The sequence below is a fragment of the Ambystoma mexicanum genome, chromosome 2q (assembly GCF_040938575.1).
Source record: "Ambystoma mexicanum isolate Mex_15411 chromosome 2q, UKY_AmexF1_1, whole genome shotgun sequence".
In the NCBI taxonomy this organism is placed as follows: domain Eukaryota; kingdom Metazoa; phylum Chordata; class Amphibia; order Caudata; family Ambystomatidae; genus Ambystoma; species Ambystoma mexicanum.
This window is the reverse complement of record NC_090924.1, coordinates 1,099,652,576-1,099,676,935: the sequence shown is the minus strand read 5'-3', so window position 1 is coordinate 1,099,676,935 and position 24,360 is coordinate 1,099,652,576. Positions and strand designations below refer to the sequence as shown.

At 45.8% G+C, this 24,360-nt stretch overlaps 1 protein-coding gene across 2 annotated transcripts in view; it reads right to left on the bottom strand.

The window, feature by feature from the left end:
• The window catches only part of VPS50 (VPS50 subunit of EARP/GARPII complex), a 2,190,829-nt gene that overhangs the window by 1,927,828 nt on the left and 238,641 nt on the right, over positions 1-24,360 (bottom strand). For both annotated transcript variants that reach the window (XM_069648466.1, XM_069648467.1), the window contains one exon: positions 1,335-1,388. In XM_069648466.1, coding sequence (XP_069504567.1) covers positions 1,335-1,388 — 54 coding nt within the window. The remainder of the gene's footprint in view (positions 1-1,334; positions 1,389-24,360) is intronic.

The window sequence follows — 24,360 nt, the reverse complement described above, 5'->3', positions numbered from 1 at the left end:
TGCCGTCTTTCAACCTCTTAGCCCTGTCGTGTGGCGATCTTGAGCGAGATTTCCCAGAGGACCGGGACTCGGTGGACCGTTCACATGGTGTCGGAAGTGGTTGAGTATTCGACTCATCTGTCGAAAGTCGACTGGGGCTTGTGTGTTTTGTGGTGTATGCTCTTGAAGCGCTACCGCCGCCGGGTGTAGTCCCCACAACATGGCTGCCGGCCTGTCCTATGGGGTTGGGGGCTTGCGCTTGGGTAGCTCAAGCTACTCCAGTGCCCTCGCCATCCGAAAGTGCGGCGTCGCTGCCATCGCTAAAGGCTCCTTCTATCTCCATGCCTCGAGTTGCCTGGCGTAGTGGGCCCAGCGCTTAGTGGAACGGTCCTTCAACGTCTTAGGCTTGAAGAGCCTGCATGCTCGACAAGACGCTTCGACGTGGTCCCTCGGGAGACACAAACTAAATGTTTGTCCACCCAGGGGAATTTCCGGTTGCACTTAGGGCAAAACTTAAATGGAGTGTTTTCCATAATACTGGGTAAAGGGGATGGCAGCTGGGCGAACAAAATGTAGGAAGGGGAGAATATGCATTCTAAAATGGCCTCCTAACAATGGCCTCCCCTCTTTCTCCCTAATGTCTGGGCCAAGGCCCGGGCCGGCCTTCCAAGGCCGTACGGTCCGTCGCGATGGTCTCCGACAGCAGTATTCTTTCTCTTTCCTCGGGGTGGTGTTATGGCAGTCGAAGAAAGGATAGAAAGAAAAACTATCGGAATTATACAAATTCAATGGCTTATCGCTGAAAGGAACTCCGCTATACGCGTCCGTCTAGCATGGCGGAAAAAAACAATCTGAGGGACCTTGATGCGTGAGGGATCATGGTTACAGTGGACGTCACACTAGGGATAGTATTACTGGCATGCCCTGTCGACGTCCCTTTTTGAGTTTCGAAAACAACAACTGTAATACTCTGCAGCTTCCACTGAATGTCGGCCTATGCACAGCATGTGATCTAAGCAGATTCCACAAGCCTCAGAAATTATATATGCTCCTGGAATGAAAACAGTGGAAAGAAGCAGTTGGGCCTGTGAGCAGATGGTAGTCAGCCTTGTACTTTATCACACGCTGTGTCATCTATCATATTTGTAAAAGGGATATACTTTCTTTGCATATGAATACAATTGCGCAGATTTATTGACATGTAAACCCTTTTAAGCAGGTAAACGAAGGAAGATAGAGTTGCTAGACTGCATGCCATCAAAATGCAAATAAACAATGACAGAAGTAAATAGACACCAGAAATTATTATTTTGAAGACCTTTCCCATCAGTAACGTAACAAGGTGAGTTTCTCACCTTTACATAAGATGGTTGCTTTTCCAGGATTAGGTCAGCAACTTTCTTGGATACCTATTGATAATAATAAGAGAGTGGATGAGAAAAGGCAGATTTAATCCCCACTTGCAATTGAATTTGAAAACATGAAAAACATCAATTACAGTATAATGCATACAGTAGCTCACATAAACTTGAATTTATTTATGCTCACATTTGCACAGAAATGTAATTAAGTCAATTTTATTAAACTAAAAACCTACAAAACAATGCATTACACAAAATGCAAGTTCTGAGATGCCATTTATTGCCAAACAAGTGATGAGGATGAGCAGGCTATCAGTGGCATCAGACAATAGTGGATATTGTGGTAGGTCAGAGATAGGAGACAGACCAAGTGACATGTTAGACCGTATCATTATTAACAATTAAATAAGGAATTCTCCAAATCCAGTGTCTTTGGGGTGTCCCTGTTCTAAGAAACAGCAATTTTACCATATCTACAAGGAAACCAAACATACATTACAAGGATAACAGGGGTGGTTTCCTCCTTGACGTGTATTATGGGTGGCTGGTTTTCTGCCCCTCCCCTCCCCAATGAGTTCCCCAGTGTTTCTTCTGACTCTGACCCAGCCTTTAAAGTTAAAAACAAAAGAGAGTAATATTTATCAGTTCCGTCTGAGTTCTGCAACTCTCAGTAGGGTATTCAGATTCCCGGTCGTGAATGGGTCTCCGGCCTACCCAACCTTCCTGATAGTCCTATTTGAACCCAAAGGGGGGTAATATGGCATCTCAGCCCCTTGTGGGCTCTCGCAAAGTCTTCCAGTGTATGTTTTTCACCCCTTCCTGGCTATTGGGATTCTCAACCCCTCAAGGGTTTGTGGCTCTCGCAGCCCTTTGCGTGCCAGGTTTCCACCCCCGAATGGGGTATTCGTTTTCTCAGCTCTCGTAGGCTTATGGCTCTCACAGATATACTTTTGTGTATCAAGTGCTTTGTCCCCTGGTAGGTATTTGGATTTTCAAACACTCATGGGCTTGTGACTTTCACAGTCTTTCTTGTATGAAGTGTATGAACCCTGCATGGGGTATTTGTATTCTCAGCCCCTAGTAGGCTTATGACTCACACAGCACCCTTTATGCTGATTGCTTCACCCCATGTGGGATATGGGACTCTTTAGCCTGACCGGGGATCTGTTGGGGCTTCACTGCCCTCAACCCGTGTCGGGTATGAGGTTGTGTACCTTTCCTCCAGTGTCAGCGCAACTCTGTGGTGTCTCAGACTGATTCGGTTCTGCGATGCAGACCTGGTTTTGGTCTACATGGCTCTGCCATCCAGTCTTAAAGGGGTTTGTGCATTAATGATTTGTTCCACCCCAATGTAACCAATGAATACTTAGGATTTTGAGGAAAGGGGAGGTATAGTGATTCCTTGTCTCCAAAAGCGGATGGGTCACCTCTCCAGTGGGATCTGGCTTGCCCTGTACCGTACGGAGGGTTTTGAGTAGCAACCTCACCTCCCTGGACCCAAAGGTGGTGGCGAAGGGACCTTGGATTTGTCACAATATGTTGAAGGCATGAGGAAATTGAGAGCTAAAGAAGAGAACTTTGTGAAAAGGGAACACACACTGAAAGAATAAAGGAAAGAGGGTGAAACAGCAGCACAGGAAATCTGCAGACACAGAAGCAATGGCTAAGCAAAGCAGGAAAGGATAGCCTTGGGGTCTCTACCCGAAAAGCTGGGAGCAGGCTCGGAGTCGACTATATGCAAATAGGGCACTGCCTGAAAGGAGGTCCAGCATGCTGGAGTGGGCCATTGTTTATATTAAAACGGCCATGTTCATTTGGCTAAAGTGGACGAGGGTGCGTTACTTCACTATGCATCTGGTAGTTGACTGCATCTGAGACCTCAACCCATTTGACCTGCCAGAATCTTTCCCTATTTTGCAGTTTCACAATCCGAGCAAACATATGGGAGTCAATAGTAACTTCACAACTTTAAGCATTCAATAGAGGCCTGACCTCTTCTTGATGATTTGCAGGTGGGCTTTTTGGCAGTGTGGTACTGACATCATTGTTATCATAGAAGCGAATGACATCAGAAGACTGGTGAATAACAGCAGCATTGGCGGCCTCATTCTTTCAGATTTTCTGCAGCATTCCACACCGTTAATCACCCCAGTGTCCTGGGCATATTTTTCAATTGGGCCTTCGGGATTCAGGCCCTATGCAGGGTGAACTTTTTAACTGGTTGTATGCAATCCATTGTGCTGCCTCCGTTTGAGTCAGCACCCATGGTGATCCCTTGCACAGTACCTCATGGCTAGTCACTGAGCCCATTAATGTTCAGTCTGTGCATGAAGCCTCTGGTTGGCCTAATCCACCTACACGGCATATACTTTTATTTGTAAAATTACAAAGTAATGTGGGAGCCCCTATACTGAGAACAAACATGGGTCAAATACCCTGTTCTTTGTAATTTCTTCATTGGAATGCTAGGTAATTCTCCTCTAAACAAGAGTACCACCAGCGACCCAAAACACGTGTTTTGGCCTTGTGGGGCCTCCTAAGTGAGATGAAGCTGAGCCTCTCTAAAGCACAACGAGCAAAGGGTCCATGTCTGGATTACCCTGTGTTACTTAGGGTGGCCCCCCAGGTTTTACAAAATTACAATGGTGTGTGGGAGCCTCTCTACTGAGGACTAACATGGGTCAAATACCCTGTTCTATGGAATTTCTTACACTCAGGAGGGTCTACAACCACATTTGAGCTCACTGCAGCCTTCACAGAGGCGACATATCCATTTGCATATCAGTCTTTGTCCCACCCACAAGGGCAGTCCAGCACTGAAATGCTGGGCAATTCTCCTCTGAACAAGAGTACCATAAGCAGCCTCAGACATGTGTTTCGGCATTGTGGGGCTTCCTCAGTGTTCTTTAAATACAGTACTTTTTTGGGGTTATATCCTGGGAGTTTCTGCTTCCATGTTAAGTAAGAGGTTGACATATATTAAAATGAACAAGCCAATCCATGCTGCTGCAGGCTGCTGAGAGAGCAAGAGAGGCTCTTGACAGATCCTCCGGTAGAAAAGCAGGGCTACAAACTACCCAGACTGTGAAAAGCGAACAAGCTACCAAGCATACTAAGTCCTTTTGAAAGGTGCAACAATCCTTATTGAATACCAAATCAACTGAAAGATATGATGAACATGTTTACAAAGCAAATTAAGTACTTTTGAAAGAGTGAAAAGAACATTATTGAATACTGAATTAACTACAGGATCTATTGAGTATTTTTTTTAATACAGCAAAAAAGCAAAGCATGTGATGAAGCATTATGAGCATTTATGAAGAAAGTGAAAGCAGGATTGCGAGAAGTGAAAAAATACAGCAGATTGAAATGTATGAGATACAAGTTGTGGCAAAGAAGACTGCCAAGAAGAATGTGAAATAAGTAATGATCCAAGATACAAGTCCACAGAACTACAGGTAAGCTTCATTATGCAAATTAGGTGAATGCAGGTAGATTTGCACTGAAACAGTGCACGTTAGTGATTCATATATCTTAGCGTTTGTGCCTGATATCATGAGCTGAAAATTGAATGAGTGTATAAATGTATAAAGGTATTAGTGAGTAAAAAGACAAAATGTATAACTCACCCACCATAAAGATCAGACTAGCATAATTTAATTTGCATGAATGAGAGCAGTCTGATAAACCGATTAGCAATAAGTTAACATGTGTGGAATATGCTATGTTAGAAAGTTATTAATGTTTAATATCAAAAGTTCCTAGATGACATCACATCAAAAGGGAGTGGCACTGGTTTTAGTTACTCCCATCAGACTGCCCCCTTCATTATGGTTTAGTGGGATGTTACTTTTGGAACACTGTCCAATCACATAAATTGAACAATTAGGTTAAAGAAATGATACACACCTTTAATGGGTGTGGTTTCTGCTCTATGATATGATAGTTTATTTGTATAGTGCCTATACACAATGTGTTTCAAGCGCTTCAAGACCAGGGAGGGAACAATGGAAAATACAATAATATTCTTTCAGGCCATGAACATTAATGATGTGAAATTAACTATCATACTTGGCCTGACGACATTTCAGATAGTGCAAGAGCTAAGACATAGATAAGGAAGGCAGGGGGAGAGTGGGAAGGAAATGGAAACAGACAGGCGAGGACTGGGCTAGACCTGATGACATTTGTGGTTCAGCCTGAGAAAAACAAAAGGTGAGGGAAAAGGGAGGGGAGGAACAAAACAAGCGAATATCGTACTAGGCCTGACGACATTTCAGATAGTGCTGGAGGGGGGTGGAACAAGTAAGGGGATGGGGAGGAGACAGACGAGGTTGCTAACATACTAGGTCCAGGGACAATTCTGATAGATTAAGTGCATAGAAGAAAGTAAGGGGAGGACGGGAGGAGATGGGAAAAGGGAGAAAGGGAGAGGAAGAGAGAACAGAGAGTAAGCAGTAAGAATAAAAAAATAAAAATGAGTGGAGAAGCAAGAGGGGAGAGCGAATACAATTCAGGTCAGCAGTAAAACATGGGCCCTGAAACGGGATTTGTGCGCCATTCTGCCCGCAAATCCCCATTTGTTAAACAGGGATTTGCGTGCAGAATGGCGCAAAATCCTGTTTTTTTCGGCGCAAATAATCCATGAATCAGGGCGATAATGTTGCCAGCCTATAAAAGTTAAAACCCATAGATTCTGGGACACACTCTCTCACTCACTGAATGATGAGAGGAAGAAGGGGAGAAAAGATAATGGATCACAACAGAAAGGAGAATGGAGTAGATTGCCTTTCTTTTGGGACCAACTTTATGGATAAGCAGAGCACTATAAGGGAGGTCTACCTGGTGCTAAAGTACTGAGGGGCGGGGTATATAAATTGACTGTACATCCTGAGAAATAAGTAAATATTTCAGAAGCGAATGTGCTTCTAAAATTATAGATTGTATTAACTAGATCCTATGGTGTGTGTACTGGGTGATCAATTGACTTCTTTTGTGTGGAATGTACTAGCACAGAAGAGCAAAGGACAGCTCACTGTCTGCATATCTAAAAGGATAATGTAAATGAAGTAATTTCCTAATTTTATGATCAAGCAGAGTTTGGTTACTGGTGCTGATCCATTCAAGAAAAGGGGCAAGAAAAAGGGAAAGGTTTTTTTTTTTTTAACTCCCACGTATAATCCTGCTTGTGAGATTTCTATGGTACAGTTTGAATTTCTGTCAGTGGAAGGGTGGATGTTTATTGGTGATGAATACAAAGTAAAGAGATTTAGATAGGCAGGAATATTCCAATTTAATTTGGTTTTCTATAAAGGTCAATTTCATTCACTGTTCAATGAATGGGAGATGTACGCGCAGGATCATTCAAATGTACACATGGTGATGAGCGTGTTTTAAAAGTTCACTTTCATAATAATGCTGTTTTGACCATTGATGTTGGAATTTCATAGATGCATAATTTGTGTATACTTAAATTGATTACATTTATTTGTATTTGTTTTAATAAAAAGACCTTCTGTGCAACCCTGTATGTTTCTTGTCCCGAAATGGGGGTTAGGGGGGCGTCTGTAGGGAATCGATATTGTTAAATGGGGGGTCCAAGGTTAAAAAAAAGCTTTATTTAATAAAGGAAAATTGTGCATGCCTGGTTTGGGGTGGGTGGAAAATTCCCCTGAATTAGATGTCGCCTGATTAAAACATTCAAGCAACCAATTGATCCTCTCTCGGGAGGTGAAGTGGTAGGGCACTTCCGTCCATATATTTCAAGGTGCCTACTTACAAGGGAAAGAACAAAAGGGTACTAACTGGGCCTATCATACAGAATGGCATGTGCACACCAGTAGTGTAGTCTGCATCTTGCTTGGGGTTCAAATGGCTTTATGGATGTCGTTGTTGACTAGTAGCACACACAACTCCAGAGCAGTTCCGACATGAAATATATTTACCTTTTTAAGTGTCTTTGAAGGCTAAAATCTAATCTGGAAAACTCTGATCATTAACGCCAGAATAGCAGTGTTAAAGACCAGCTCAGTAGTATAGCATGAGTAAATGAGCTTCCCCATATAATGTATACCACTCAGGGTAGAGCAGGAGGTGCTTAACAGGTTAGTGGTTGAACACTATGCGTGCACACTGCAATCGACTTGGTGCTAGAGCTGCTTCTGCCAGCTCCCCCATTTGCTCCCATGCTCAGTATAATATAAACAACACCTGTAAATTGGCTCTCCTGTCGTCTCCACTCAGCCTTCCTAGAGTGTAGTACCAACAGTACAAAAACTGTCTAATTTGCACCGGTACAGTATTGAAGACTGATGGGGTGTTGTGAAATTAACACTCCCTTGTAGCCTTTGTCTTAACCGTTCAGCATAGGTTTATCAATTAGACTTTTGTAGCATCCAGAACATGTACATATTTAATGGGAAGAATCTATAGGATATCTCTGTGTGGGCCACACTTGAAACATTCTGTGGGTACTGTGAGATTGGCATCATGGAAGGAGACACAGACAACAGATTAATACAACAAAAAGCTTTTATTAATAAAGTTGTCAGGATGGATTAAGGCCTAACTTGCCCTATGGATGGATTTCCCTACCTAAAGAAAATAAGGAAAGTCTTTGTCAATGTGTCCAACTGAAAAGTCTGTCTGTGTCCAAAACCTATACTTGCCCTCGCAACTAAAATATGACAATGAGTTGGGAGTTCAACCATAAACTAAATAGTGTTCCAAAGGTAAAGTTCTCAGCTATTTCCAGCTTGGGTTTACACTTCTGTTTCTCTTCTCCCCATGTCAATAAGTTCTTTACAATGTTCAATTTGTCTTCTTTTGGATTTACGGCAATAAAGTTCCACACTTTTGTAAAGGTCAAAATGACCTTCCCCAAGTTCAATACAGTTTCAGGGCAATACGTCTCAGGGTTCCTTTATCCAAAGTCAATATAACAAGATGACACAAAAAGAAGTATCTTGGAACTTTGGTTTCATATTTCAACAGTTCTTTACAACGTAGGGTTCCCTTCCCCAAGACTGGTATACACCTCCTTTCTTCCACAACAACAGACTTCTTTATTAGCATAAAGGGGTTCTCTGGTCTCGCGCAGTTTCAGACCACAATGTTCACCCATTACAGGTCACGCAACCAGGAACCTGTTCATTCACTTTCATCAGTTCTTAATTCAATTAAGGTGGAAAAGAAACAGGCTTTTTAGTCATGGGAAAAAAAATCCTCTGATGATAAAAGTGCCATCTGCCAAGCAAAAAAACTCTTGTATGACAATAGAATTGACAGTGCATCATCCAACACCAGAGAGCTTTTTACAATAAAATCTTAAAAGAACTTGAAAACCTGTGTCCAGTCTCAAACAAAATCATCAAATACTCAAAATGGTGTACCACAGTGCAGGATGCCATGATGAAAAAAGTTGAGACCATTAGAGGAAATGGGAGTGCTAAACGCACCACATTGGGCTCCTCGAGGGCAGATAGCAAAAATGTGCCCTCATCTTGCACAGCTCCTGTGTTCACCTTTAGAGCAGTGACAAAAGTGGAGATAGTAAAAATGCTGGCCAAACTTAAACCTACCACCTGTAAGGGAGGCATCTGCCCCGCATCGGTTGTCAAAGCGTGTGCATTGCAATTGACACCTTTAATCACTAAAATTGTGAATTGTTCATTTCAAGAAAATATTGTTCCAACTTTGATTTTTCGATTGTTGAAAAAAAACCTTCACTGGATCTGGATCGACCTGAAAAATTACCATCCTATCTCAAACATATCTTTTTTGTTAAAAATTCTTGATAAGGTTGCATACACTCAGAGTCAGGAATTCTTGTAAACACACACCATACTAGGCCACAAGCAAACAGGCTTCAGGAATTCGCATCGTACTGAATCCACATTGTTAGATCTCAAGTCAAACATTTTACATTACTTTGAAAAAAGGTAGCACATTACTCCGGATTCTACTTCATCAATCCTCGGCTTTTGACCTTGTGGACCATGCTATACTTGTTACAAGGCTACAGACCTCTGCCCACCTTTCCTGTGAGGCAGCAGAGTGAATAATCTCGTTCCTCTCTGGGTAGAAAGCAAAAGTATTTTTCAATGGTTCGAAGGCAGATGATTACCTGGTCTTGTGTGGAGTTCCGCAGGGGGCGTGTATATCACTCACGCTTTTCAACATCTTCACAATTCCACTTTTTGAGATGTTGGAAACCAAAGCGGCGATATACACGAATTACACAGACGACATGCAATGTTAGATTCCACTCTCTGGGGACCATGTGAAAGACACCATCAGTGTCAATAACATCTATGACCTGATGGAGTCATGGATGGTGAAAAACAGCCCCGCTCTGAACAACACGAAAACAGAGCTTATGATTGCATGCACAGCACCCCAGCTGCGGAAGCTTGGGAAGGAGTACCAGTCTTTTACCATCAGAGGATGTTCTATAGTCACATTGCCCAAGGTAAAAAGTTTGGCTGCTGTAATGGATCTGGAATTGACCATGAAGCTGCACATTAATGGCCTTGTCTCCAGCTCAGTTTATTACTTAAAACGTTTGGAACAACTAAGACCCTTCCTTAACTCCTTGAATTGTGCTACCATTGCCAGGGCAATTATTGGAGCACATTTGGCCTACTGTGCAAGTCTTTTGCAAGGCATTGGTAAAATTAAATGGCTCGCCTGAAGGTGATCCAAAATAAAGCACTATACATGGTAGAAGCGTTGCAGATATCTGATCACATCTCTTAAGGCAAGTAGGGCTGAGCACTGGTTACCAGTAGAGAGTAGAGTTACGCACTAGTGCCTTTATGGCATGAGCCCCAGGTATCATGCCAGTAGACTTCCCTGGCTGCCAGCTCGGAGAGTCCTCGCTACAATAACGCCCATCTGCTGCAAACCCCTAGATCCAAGCTGTCCCTTGTTACACACAGGTCCTTCCTGCACGCTGCACCCAGATGTTGGAATGCCTTACCCCCGCCCGATTTAAGAGCCTGTGCCAGCTTTTCCACATTTAAACGGGATCTCAAAACTGCACTCTTATTAATTTCACATGCCTACTTGTGACCCCCTGATTTAATCTATATGTATGGATATGTGTGTGTGTGTGTGTGTGTGTGTGTGTGTGTACGTCATGGCCAGCGCTATTATGCCTCTGGGCCCTTGTGTATGCGCTTTACAAATCAAATAAATACATAAATGAATAGTTGTTCTCTGTTCTATGCGCAGTTTCAGGCCACACGGTCAACCCAATACACGTTACGCAACCAGTAAATTCCAGGTTTTCTTAAGTAGTTTAATCTTTAGTCAAACAAGTATTTTCTCAAATACAGTTCTAGACTTTACTTTCACATATATGGGTTTTCTCAACCTTGACTTCAACTTTGCACTGAGGATCTTTCATTCGTCTTAACTTTCTATTGACTTGCAGTTCATTATGCCATAGTACAAAAAGGTTGTTCTTTCTTTCACTTTATTTGAGCATGTGTATGTTTTGCTAATTCCATTCAGTTCAATATGCAATGTATGTTTATTCAATGTTCAATAAATGCATCTTTGCTTAGTTCCTTTAATCCGGTTTTCCAAAAATGATGCTTTGCTTGTTTCATTCAATTCGATATTTAATAAACACAACTGTGTTTCTTTTATTCAGTTTGGTATGCAATATAAGCAACCTGTCTTCTTTCAGTCAGTTCTGAATTCAATATAAATAACTGGGTTCCTTTCATTCAGTTCAGTATTCAATATAAGCAACTTTGGCTTCTTTCATTCAGTTCAGTATTCAATAGATGTCACTTCGTTGCTTTTATTCCGGTAATCAATAAAGACAACTTTGCTTCTTAACGTAGACTGCTACTACATGTACAGTCTTTCGGAGCGCCCCGGTATGTTTAAGTGTCCCAGCCACTTACTGGGAATCTGTAGCTCCTCGTAATGGCTTCTCCCCACTAGGTGGGAAAGCCTGACAGCTGGCCGATTCAATCAGCCCACTCCGGCTCTCATGTGCAGCGTTGCCCATGCTCTTCGGCAGCGCCTGCTGCTCGCCTTTCCTTCCTTGGACTCTCCGTCCTGTGCCGTCACTCCAGCAAACCCCACACGAAGTCGGTCGGCGTTCCAGCGTCTCGGCATATCTCGCTCTAGCACGGCTGCTTCTGCTGTGTCTTTCTCTTTCCCGGCTTCTCCTGCTGTACCTCTCTCTTTCCCGGCTTCCTCTAACTGCATCAGTATTCCACCTCTTATACACCTGTAGTCCAGTGATGGGCTGCAGGTGTTCTTCATTAAAGGTTGCCTGACTCTCATTGCAAGGGTGTGCCTGACCTCTCATCTTCTTCGTCCCAGTACCAAAGTGGTGCGAGGGAATGGTATTCATTACTCTTAGTTGATTCTTCCTCCTCTAAGTACCAACATGGAGAAGGTGTGTACTATCCATAACTCTCAGTTGGTTCTTCCTTGTCTCAGTACTATTAGGTACCTAAAGAGGGGAACAAGAGGGAACTACCTTATAGTGACTCAAAAATGTCAGGAGAGATTTAAACTGATTGTCATATGGACAAGGGAGCTATTGGGCCTCATGATGAGTGTGGCGGTCCATGTTTCAGGACCGTCACACTCCGAGTCTGCCTGCCGGAGCCGATGTGCCCAATGGGTCTGACCCTGCTGGATGCAGTGACCACAGTAGGCAGACCGGTCACGGAAGCACCGGCACCGTTAGCAACGGTGCCTATGCTTCTGCATCCCCACAACCCATAGAGTCCTATGGGAAGCTATGGGAATGGGGACTTACATTTTCCTGGCGCCTGACTTCCCTGGACGCCGGAGTTGTAATCTCCCGGTGGCACTGGGAAGTCAGGCACCAGTATATTTTTACGGGTCCGGCTGCAACTCACTGGTAGCACCGGCAGGGTTACCGCCAGATACGTAATGAGGCCAATTGTGTTTTGGTCCACGGTACCTTACTCCTAGTCTGTCTCCCCTCTCCTTTCTCCTCCTTTCCCCTGTTCACCCCAGACGATGTTTCTAGACGAGTCTGATCTATGAAAGTCTGGTCAAACCTGCTGATCCACAACCATCAAGGACCACGTCGACACCCTTGCTCCAGCCTTGGCTGATTTTTGCAATCACTCCTTTGCCACTGGAACTTTCCCCTCCCCCGTAAGCACTCTCTTGTGCACCCGTTTCTAACGAAGCCCTCGGCTGATCCATCCTCTCTGGCTAACTATCGCCTGATCTCCATCACTCCTTTCCTGGGCAAACTCTTGTAAAAGCTAGCCATCTCCCAGCTTAATCTACATACGTAATCTGTTGGTTGCCTCCATGACAGATGTATAAGATTTGTCTTTGGCAGAATTCCTTGACAGCCAAATTGACTGTGGTCAATTTTGCAGCGAAGACAATTTTGCTGTGGCCAAATCCAGCCAAACTTTCACCACCCCATGGTCAACAATACATCCCCCCATCCACCTCCTACTTACCTTTTGATGTCTGGTTTTCTTCTGACCCTGCCTTGTCAGTTCCATCTCTTCTATGCAGGTCTGATCCAACGCTGCAGGGTCATCTTTCCTTCTTGTTCTTTTCTTTTTTTTCCCGTCCACCACCTCCAAACTTCTGGAAGCGGGGGACACCCCTGCTACCCCCAAAGGCCCACCCCTGCTCCCCATGTTTGGTAGTGATTTACCATCTGATCGTTTTGAATCGCTCGAATGTTAATGGCCGAATTCGGCCAGATGTACCATACGATCAATTCAAAATGATCAAATTGGGTAAATCGTCCATGACCACCAGTCTAGCTTCAGAGCTACCAGAAGTACGGAAACTGCTTGCCTGAACACCTGTGAAGACTTTCTCTCCAATCTTGACTCTAATCTCCCTTGTGTCCTCATTTTCCTCAATCTATCCTCTGCTTTTGACACAGTCAACCATGCTATCCTGCTCAGTCGCCTCCGTGATAACCTTGGTATTACTGATCAGGCCCTGGCCTGGATGACCTCCTTTCTCACTGACTGACTGGCCCTCTGAGGTTCAACTGGGTTCTTTCGTCTCTTCCATCTCTCTCTCTACTTGTGGTGTTCCGTAGGGGTCCAACTCCCTCTCTGGCTCTTCAACCACTACCTGGCACCTATTGCCCACTGCATCATGACTTTCTGCTCCAATGTTCAATGTTATGTGCATGACACTCAGATCTCCTCTCAGCCACCTATGCTTCTTCTCTCATACCAGACTCTCTGCCCGCAATTCAGGAATGGTGTGCAGCCAATGATCTCTGCCTTAATGCCAGTAAGACTGATATCCTCCTCATTGGGACACCCACTCCCTCCTTTCTGCCCACTCTGGACCCTCTACCTGCTCCTTCCTGTGAGGCTAAAAACATTGGTGTCATCTTCGACTCTGCCCTCTCCTTCTCTCCTCACATCGGTGACGTCTCTAAGAAGTCAAACTATCAGCTGCACCTCCTCATAGGTATTATTCCTTTGCTCACTGCCCCAGAATCTCACTTTCTCCAGAGCTTTGGTCCTCTCTAAGCTGGACTATTGCAACAGCCTCTTTCTAAATCTTCCTGACTCTACTCTTCTACCTTTACAACCTATCCAGAACAGGATTGCCAGACTTCTCCTTGCCCTCAAGTCCAGGGATCGTATCTCTCCAGCACTGAAACCTCTTAACTGGCTCCCTGTGGCTTGAAGGATCAAGTTCAAGACCCTCTGCATCATCCACAAGGCTTCCTGGGGCCTGGGACTGCTCTATCTCCAACTTTCTCTTCCAATACATCTTCCTTCTCTGCTCATCCACCTCCAACTCTCTGAAGGTCAGACACTTCTCCAAGCAGAGAGTTGGGGGCAGATCTATCTCCTCAGCTGGGGCTTCCCTCTGGAACAGCCTTCCTGCCTCACTTAAACTTCAGCAGAACCACCTCTAGTTCCGGAGGCAACTCAAGACCTTCCTTTTTGCGTCCACTTTCTCTTTCTCCCATCTTCTCCCCTGATGATCCACCTGACTGCTCTGTGAACTGGTCACCTGGATACCCTCTGAACTCGGGCCCAGGCTCCTGCATGTCCAGTTTCCCTCACACTGCCTCCAGGTTCCCCAGCACTTAAGGGTCTGTATCTGCAACCCTACAGTCCGTTCTCTCTGCACTTATGAGCCACCTGCTGGCTGCACTTTTGAGTTAACTGCACTTTCACCTTCCCCTGCCCTCTGGCACTTCGCCCCTTCCGTCTTCCCGGCATTTGCCCCTCAGAATGACACAAGGCCTAGTAAGATCGTTATTTTGTCCTCCCTTTCTTTCCCCCTCCTTGTTTTGTCGCACCTAGAAACACTTGTGTACAGGCGCGATATAAATGCTGCATCATATCTTATCATATCCGTCTAACACTTCAGGGATGATAGTATCTCTACTCTTTTCAGAGATAAGGGAAGATGGTTAACAATATCCCATAACTACCTCTGGGACTGATTTTCCCTTCTGAAAGGAAGGCGTAGAATACTGTGTCTTACCTAAGGATATCCCACCTCCAATCCCCAAGGACCCTCTATCCAGGTGGTCCTCTCTGGCTTGTCAACCCCCAGGGGCAGGAACCAAAAGCGATGGTGTAAAGACTGGAGGGGGGGTATCTGTACTTCTGCCCACTATACGGTATGGTAAAGGCACAGAAATCCCCAGCCAAGGCTCTCAATGGGTATCAATCCTGGTCAATTTACAATATGCAATCGTTTCTATTATGTGTAGTGCAGTTATCAGTATGCACAAATAGAATCCTAAAGTAGCAACGAAGTGTGGATATTTGGTAGTAGTTGGGCTAAATACTGAGTCTTAAAACCAGTGATCCCACTGTTGTACCACCAGTGTAAGGACCAGAGGGGGTGTCTGTACTTCAGCCTGCTATATGATAGGGTAAAGGCACAGAACACCCCAGCCAAGGCTCTCAATGGATAGCAATGGAAGAGCAATCAAGGCTTAAGGTTTTAGGAGGTGATGCAGGCTGGTTCTTAAGTACAGTTTTTCCCAAAGCCCCCACAAAGGAATGTCCACACACTATGTTAGGTGATAACACACCTTCTTTATATAAAATAAGGTTTCTATCAATAAGAGATAGAGATAGAAATAATAACACTTTGTACTTGGAAATACTTATTTAAAGAATGGCAAATATATGCTCTCTATGTGGTACCACACAATACTTAAATTCGGTAATAGATGCACTAACTGCAGACAGTTTTAAATAGGCATGTGAATTCTTAAGTGAGTTTTATCAGCATAGACTAGGGAAGAAAGGCATGGTTAATTGTGAACAGTGGCAAATGCTTTCTTTAGATTGGATATACAATTCTATGTGAAGATTCTCCCCCCAACCCCCCAACCTGGGAAACCTGTAATGGAAAAGTTAGGGAGTAACTTACCTTGTCTTTTACAGCCCAGTCCAATAATGTTCAATAATCTTCTGCTTTTTATTTAAAAAGTTCTACCACCCCAAAGTAGCTGAGAGGCCACTGGAGAACAGGATCAAAGATGAATCTGGGACTCCAGGACTACTCCTGAGGCTAGAAGATGCTCTTCCTGTCACAGTATCTTTGGTGCCTTGGCATGTGAAGTGGCAGAGTTTCTCGGTTTCACTTGAAGATTCCCTCCGAGGATGGACGCTTCCTTGGAAGAAGGAGCCACTGGGATCCTGCGTCTAAGGAGAGAAATTGAACCAAAGTCTTTCTGAAGTGCAGCAGTTTTGCTCTTCATGGTGCTCTCATTTGGTCGAGGATTTCTTCGACTGTCAAGGTCCTGTGGAGAATAAACTTGTATGTTGGCTCCTTAAAGGCTTGGAAGATGAGAGTAAGACCCCTCTCACCCTTTGATGACTTTTGGCGGTGACGGATGCATAGGTCACTTTTGGTGTTGGGTTTTGAACTATCACAGATTTCTGACTTTTCGGTTCTTTACTGCTGCAGACGCAGCATGGACCTCTGGACAGCTTCTGGCGACCTAGACTCGACCAGCGGAGTGGCCCATGGACCCTCACCAAGTCTGGACCCTTGAGACGGGACCTCTTTGTTAGCTTCTCGTGGCGGAAAACCCACCGACGGACCTTCCTTTGCACTCATCGTCTCTGGACTCTCTACGGCAGGAAAAAGTGGTCAGTGATGATGACAAGGATGTCCCTTGAAATGTTCTTAGGCAGTTTGGAACTGTGTCAGCTCCGGGTGTCGAGCAGCACTATGCCAGGGCACCCCATCTTCTGGGCGGTAGACAGCAATGGCTTCACGACAGGTCACGAAACACACCTCCGGACCCTGGGCAACACCACTCGAGATGCCGGGGCACCCCTCTTCAGGACGCACGAAGACCCCTTCTCCGGACGGCAGGCACATATGACTGGCTTCTAGGGAACTTCAGATGAAGAGTCGCAGTTTGCACGATGGCCCCTCATAGCTCAGGACAGGTCTCCTTTGCAGGTCATCTCTGGATCAGTCCTTGGAAGAACATGTCAGCTTTTGGATTACACAAAGAAAATGCAGCAGCAGGCTTCTTCTCCAGCTGGGCTTCAATGAACAGCATCTTTTTGCTTCAGCTTCGACTTCAGCTTCTGTGCAATTTGGTAAGAGAGAGGTCGCCAGATAAATGATATGATAGGATATGATATGGCATTTATAACGTGCCTATACACAAGTGTTTCGAGGCGCGACGAGGCAAGGGAGGGGGAACAGAGGGAAGACAGACAACGATCTTACTAGACCAGGTGTCATTCAGATCGCGCAAGTGCATGGGAAGGGGGAAGGGGAAAAGTGCAAGGGGGAAGGGAGAGGGGAAAGTGCAATACATGGGAGAGGGGAAAGTGCAGTACATGGGATAGTAGAATATTAAGATAAATAATGTACGGGAGGTGGTAAGAGCAGACATAAGTGCTGGTGGGGGACTGTAGGGATACAGAATACAGTCTCCAGGTGCGGGGGTTGCCAGGGAGGCAGTGCAGGTGTGCAAATGGTGGGGCCTGGGCCCTAGGTCACAAACGGTGGCCAGATAGCCAGTATAGTTTCAGCCAGGAATTCAGCAGGGGAGAGGGGAAGAGAAAGCAGAAGCAAAGAGGAAGGTTTTGAGGTGCTTCCGGAACCGGAGATGGTTCTCCTCAAGTTTCAGGGAGGCAGGAAGGCTGTTCCAGAGGGAGGCCTCTGCCGAGGAGAGAGATCTACTCCCAACTCGTTGCGTGGAGAAGTGATGGACCATGAGGGAGTTGGAGGCGGACGAGCTGAAGGTATTGCGGCCCCAGATCCCAGAAGGCCTTGTGGACAATGCAAAGTGTTTTGAACTTAATCCTTGCAGCCACTGGGAGCCAGTGCAGAGATTTCAGTCCTGGAGAGATACGATCCCAGGGCTTGAGGCCATGGACAAGTCTTGCAGTCCTGTTCTGGGTAAGTTGCAGAGGGCAGAGAGTAGAGGCAGGCAGATTTAGATAGAGGCTGTTGCAATAGTCTAGCCTAGAGAGAACCAGGGCTCTGGAGACTGAGAGCTTCTGGGGGAAGGAGACTTGCACTTTATTTGAGCATGTGTATGTGTTGCTAATTCCATTCAGTTCAATATGCAATGTATGTTTATTCAATGTTCAATAAATGCATCTTTGCTTAGTTCCTTTAATCCGGTTTTCCAAAAATGATGCTTTGCTTGTTTCATTCAATTCGATATTTAATAAACACAACTGTGTTTCTTTTATTCAGTTTGGTATGCAATATAAGCAACCTGTCTTCTTTCAGTCAGTTCTGAATTCAATATAAATAACTGGGTTTCTTTCATTCAGTTCAGTATTCAATATAAGCAACTTTGGCTTCTTTCATTCAGTTCAGTATTCAATAGATGTCACTTCGTTGCTTTTATTCCGGTAATCAATAAAGACAAGTTTGCTTCTTAGCGTAGACTGCTACTACATGTACAGTCTTTCGGAGCGCCCCGGTATGTTTAAGTGTCCCAGCCACTTACCGGGAATCTGTAGCTCCTCGTAATGGCTTCTCCCCACTAGGTGGGAAAGCCTGACAGCCGGCCGATTCAATCAGCCCACTCCGGCTCTCATGTGCAGCGTTGCCCATGCTCTTCGGCAGCGCCTGCTGCTCGCCTTTCCTTCCTTGGACTCTCCGTCCTGTGCCGTCACTCCAGCAAACCCCACACGAAGTCGGTCGGCGTTCCAGCGTCTCGGCCAGCGTCTCGGCATATCTCGCTCTAGCACGGCTGCTTCTGCTGTGTCTTTCTCTTTCCCGGCTTCTCCTGCTGTACCTCTCTCTTTCCCGGCTTCCTCTAACTGCATCAGTATTCCACCTCTTATACACCTGTAGTCCAGTGATGGGCTGCAGGTGTTCTTCATTAAAGGTTGCCTGACTCTCATTGCAAGGGTGTGCCTGACCTCTCATCTTCTTCGTCCCAGTACCAAAGTGGTGCGAGGGAATGGTATTCATTACTCTTAGTTGATTCTTCCTCCTCTAAGTACCAACATGGAGAAGGTGTGTACTATCCATAACTCTCAGTTGGTTCTTCCTTGTCTCAGTACTATTAGGTACCTAAAGAGGGGAACAAGAGGGAACTACCTTATAGTGACTCAAAAATGTCAGGAGAGATTTAAACTGATTGTCATATGGACAAGGGAGCTATTGGGCCTCATGATGAGTGTGGCGGTCCATGTTTCAGGACCGTCACACTCCGAGTCTGCCTGCCGGAGCCGCTGTGCCCAATGGGTCTGACCCTGCTGGATGCAGTGACCACAGTAGGCAGACCGGTCACGGAAGCACTGGCACCGTTAGCAACGGTGCCTATGCTTCTGCATCCCCACAACCCATAGAGTCCTATGGGAAGCTATGGGAATGGGGACTTACATTTTCCTGGCGCCTGACTTCCCTGGACGCCGGAGTTGTAATCTCCCGGTGGCACTGGGAAGTCAGGCACCAGTATATTTTTACGGGTCCGGCTGCAACTCACTGGTAGCACCGGCAGGGTTACCGCCAGATACGTAATGAGGCCAATTGTGTTTTGGTCCACGGTACCTTACTCCTAGTCTGTCTCCCCTCTCCTTTCTCCTCCTTTCCCCTGTTCACCCCAGACGATGTTTCTAGACGAGTCTGATCTATGAAAGTCTGGTCAAACCTGCTGATCCACAACCATCAAGGACCACGTCGACACCCTTGCTCCAGCCTTGGCTGATTTTTGCAATCACTCCTTTGCCAATGGAACTTTCCCCTCCCCCGTAAGCACTCTCTTGTGCACCCGTTTCTAACGAAGCCCTCGGCTGATCCATCCTCTCTGGCTAACTATCGCCTGATCTCCATCACTCCTTTCCTGGGCAAACTCTTGGAAAAGCTAGCCATCTCCCAGCTTAATCTACATACGTAATCTGTTGGTTGCCTCCATGACAGATGTATAAGATTTGTCTTTGGCAGAATTCCTTGACAGCCAAATTGACCGTGGTCAATTTTGCAGCGAAGACAATTTTGCTGTGGCCAAATCCAGCCAAACTTTCACCACCCCATGGTCAACAATACATCCCCCCATCCACCTCCTACTTACCTTTTGATGTCTGGTTTTCTTCTGACCCTGCCTTGTCAGTTCCATCTCTTCTATGCAGGTCTGATCCAACGCTGCAGGGTCATCTTTCCTTCTTGTTCTTTTCTTTTTTTTCCCGTCCACCACCTCCAAACTTCTGGAAGCGGGGGACACCCCTGCTACCCCCAAAGGCCCACCCCTGCTCCCCATGTTTGGTAGTGATTTACCATCTGATCGTTTTGAATCGCTCGAATGTTAATGGCCGAATTCGGCCAGATATACCATACGATCAATTCAAAATGATCAAATTGGGTAAATCGTCCATGACCACCAGTCTAGCTTCAGAGCTACCAGAAGTACGGAAACTGCTTGCCTGAACACCTGTGAAGACTTTCTCTCCAATCTTGAATCTAATCTCCCTTGTGTCCTCATTTTCCTCAATCTATCCTCTGCTTTTGACACAGTCAACCATGCTATCCTGCTCAGTCGCCTCCGTGATAACCTTGGTATTACTGATCAGGCCCTGGCCTGGATGACCTCCTTTCTCACTGACTGACTGGCCCTCTGAGGTTCAACTGGGTTCTTTCGTCTCTTCCATCTCTCTCTCTACTTGTGGTGTTCCGTAGGGGTCCAACTCCCTCTCTGGCTCTTCAACCACTACCTGGCACCTATTGCCCACTGCATCATGACTTTCTGCTCCAATGTTCAATGTTATGTGCATGACACTCAGATCTCCTCTCAGCCACCTATGCTTCTTCTCTCATACCAGACTGTCTGCCCGCAATTCAGGAATGGTGTGCAGCCAATGATCTCTGCCTTAATGCCAGTAAGACTGATATCCTCCTCATTGGGAAACCCACTCCCTCCTTTCTGCCCACTCTGGACCCTCTACCTGCTCCTTCCTGTGAGGCTAAAAACATTGGTGTCATCTTCGACTCTGCCCTCTCCTTCTCTCCTCACATCGGTGACGTCTCTAAGAAGTCAAACTATCAGCTGCACCTCCTCATAGGTATTATTCCTTTTCTCACTGCCCCAGAATCTCACTTTCTCCAGAGCTTTGGTCCTCTCTAAGCTGGACTATTGCAACAGCCTCTTTCTAAATCTTCCTGACTCTACTCTTCTACCTTTACAACCTATCCAGAACAGGATTGCCAGACTTCTCCTTGCCCTCAAGTCCAGGGATCGTATCTCTCCAGCACTGAAACCTCTTAACTGGCTCCCTGTGGCTTGAAGGATCAAGTTCAAGACCCTCTGCATCATCCACAAGGCTTCCTGGGGCCTGGGACTGCTCTATCTCCAACTTTCTCTTCCAATACATCTTCCTTCTCTGCTCATCCACCTCCAACTCTCTGAAGGTCAGACACTTCTCCAAGCAGAGAGTTGGGGGCAGATCTATCTCCTCAGCTGGGGCTTCCCTCTGGAACAGCCTTCCTGCCTCACTTAAACTTCAGCAGAACCACCTCTAGTTCCGGAGGCAACTCAAGACCTTCCTTTTTGCTTCCACTTTCTCTTTCTCCCATCTTCTCCCCTGATGATCCACCTGACTGCTCTGTGAACTGGTCACCTGGATACCCTCTGAACTCGGGCCCAGGCTCCTGCATGTCCAGTTTCCCTCACACTGCCTCCAGGTTCCCCAGCACTTAAGGGTCTGTATCTGCAACCCTACAGTCCGTTCTCTCTGCACTTATGAGCCACCTGCTGGCTGCACTTTTGAGTTAACTGCACTTTCACCTTCCCCTGCCCTCTGGCACTTCGCCCCTTCCGTCTTCCCGGCATTTGCCCCTCAGAATGACACAAGGCCTAGTAAGATCGTTATTTTGTCCTCCCTTTCTTTCCCCCTCCTTGTTTTGTCGCACCTAGAAACACTTGTGTACAGGCGCGATATAAATGCTGCATCATATCTTATCATATCCGTCTAACACTTCAGGGATGAAAGTATCTCTACTCTTTTCAGAGATAAGGGAAGATGGTTAACAATATCCCATAACTACCTCTGGGACTGATGTTCCCTTCTGAAAGGAAGGTGTAGAATACTGTGTCTTACCTAAGGATATCCCACCTCCAATCCCCAAGGACCCTCTATCCAGGTGGTCCTCTCTGGCTTGTCAACCCCCAGGGGCAGGAACCAAAAGCGATGGTGTAAAGACTGGAGGGGGGGGTATCTGTACTTCTGCCCACTATACGGTATGGTAAAGGCACAGAAATCCCCAGCCAAGGCTCTCAATGGGTATCAATCCTGGTCAATTTACAATATGCAATTGTTTCTATTATGTGTAGTGCAGTTATCAGTATGCACAAATAGAATCCTAAAGTAGCAACGAAGTGTGGATATTTGGTAGTAGTTGGGCTAAATACTGAGTCTTAAAACCAGTGATCCCACTGTTGTACCACCAGTGTAAGGACCAGATGGGGTGTCTGTACTTCAGCCTGCTATATGATAGGGTAAAGGCACAGAACACCCCAGCCAAGGCTCTCAATGGATAGCAATGGAAGAGCAATCAAGGCTTAAGGTTTTAGGAGGTGATGCAGGCTGGTTCTTAAGTACAGTTTTTCCCAAAGCCCCCACAAAGGAATGTCCACACACTATGTTAGGTGATAACACAGCTTCTTTATATAAAATAAGGTTTCTATCAATAACAGATAGAGATAGAAATAATAACACTTTGTACTTGGAAATACTTATTTAAAGAATGACAAATATATGCTCTCTATGTGGTACCACACAATACTTAAATTCGGTAATAGATGCACTAACTGCAGACAGTTTTAAATAGGCATGTGAATTCTTAAGTGAGTTTTATCAGCATAGACTAGGGAAGAAAGGCATGGTTAATTGTGAACAGTGGCGAATGCTTTCTTTAGATTGGATATACAATTCTATGTGAAGATTCTCCCCCCAACCCCCCAACCTGGGAAACCTGTAATGGAAAAGTTAGGGAGTAACTTACCTTGTCTTTTACAGCCCAGTCCAATAATGTTCAATAATCTTCTGCTTTTTATTAAAAAAGTTCTACCACCCCAAAGTAGCTGAGAGGCCACTGGAGAACAGGATCAAAGATGAATCTGGGACTCCAGGATTACTCCTGAGGCTAGAAGATGCTCTTCCTGTCACAGTATCTTTGGTGCCTTGGCATGTGAAGTGGCAGAGTTTCTCGGTTTCACTTGAAGATTCCCTCCGAGGATGGACGCTTCCTTGGAAGAAGGAGCCACTGGGATCCTGCGTCTAAGGAGAAAAACTGAACCAAAGTCTTTCTGAAGTGCAGCAGTTTTGCTCTTCATGGTGCTCTCATTTGGTCGAGGATTTCTTCGACTGTCAAGGTCCTGTGGAGAATAAACTTGTATGTTGGCTCCTTAAAGGCTTGGAAGATGAGAGTAAGACCCCTCTCACCCTTTGATGACTTTTGGCGGTGACGGATGCATAGGTCACTTTTGGTGTTGGGTTTTGAACTATCACAGATTTCTGACTTTTCGGTTCTTTACTGCTGCAGACGCAGCATGGACCTCTGGACAGCTTCTGGCGACCTAGACTCGACCAGCGGAGTGGCCCATGGACCCTCACCAAGTCTGGACCCTTGAGACGGGACCTCTTTGTTAGCTTCTCGTGGCGGAAAACCCACCGACGGACCTTCCTTTGCACTCATCGTCTCTGGACTCTCTACGGCAGGAAAAAGTGGTCAGTGATGATGACAAGGATGTCCCTTGAAATGTTCTTAGGCAGTTTGGAACTGTGTCAGCTCCGGGTGTCGAGCAGCACTATGCCAGGGCACCCCATCTTCTGGGCGGTAGACAGCAATGGCTTCACGACAGGTCACGAAACACACCTCCGGACCCTGGGCAACACCACTCGAGATGCCGGGGCACCCCTCTTCAGGACGCACGAAGACCCCTTCTCCGGACGGCAGGCACACATGACTGGTTTCTAGGGAACTTCAGATGAAGAGTCGCAGTTTGCACGATGGCCCCTCATAGCTCAGGACAGGTCTCCTTTGCAGGTCATCTCTGGATCAGTCCTTGGAAGAACATGTCAGCTTTTGGATTACACAAAGAAAATGCAGCAGCAGGCTTCTTCTCCAGCTGGGCTTCAATGAACAGCATCTTTTTGCTTCAGCTTCGACTTCAGCTTCTGTGCAATTTGGTAAGAGAGAGGTTGCCAGATAAATGATATGATAGGATATGATATGGCATTTATAACGTGCCTATACACAAGTGTTTCGAGGCGCGACGAGGCAAGGGAGGGGGAACAGAGGGAAGACAGACAACGATCTTACTAGACCAGGTGTCATTCAGATCGCGCAAGTGCATGGGAAGGGGGAAGGGGAAAAGTGCGAGGGGGAAGGGAGAGGGGAAAGTGCAATACATGGGAGAGGGGAAAGTGCAGTACATGGGATAGTAGAATATTAAGATAAATAATGTACGGGAGGTGGTAAGAGCAGACATAAGTGCTGGTGGGGGACTGTAGGGATACAGAATACAGTCTCCAGGTGCGGGGGTTGCCAGGGAGGCAGTGCAGGT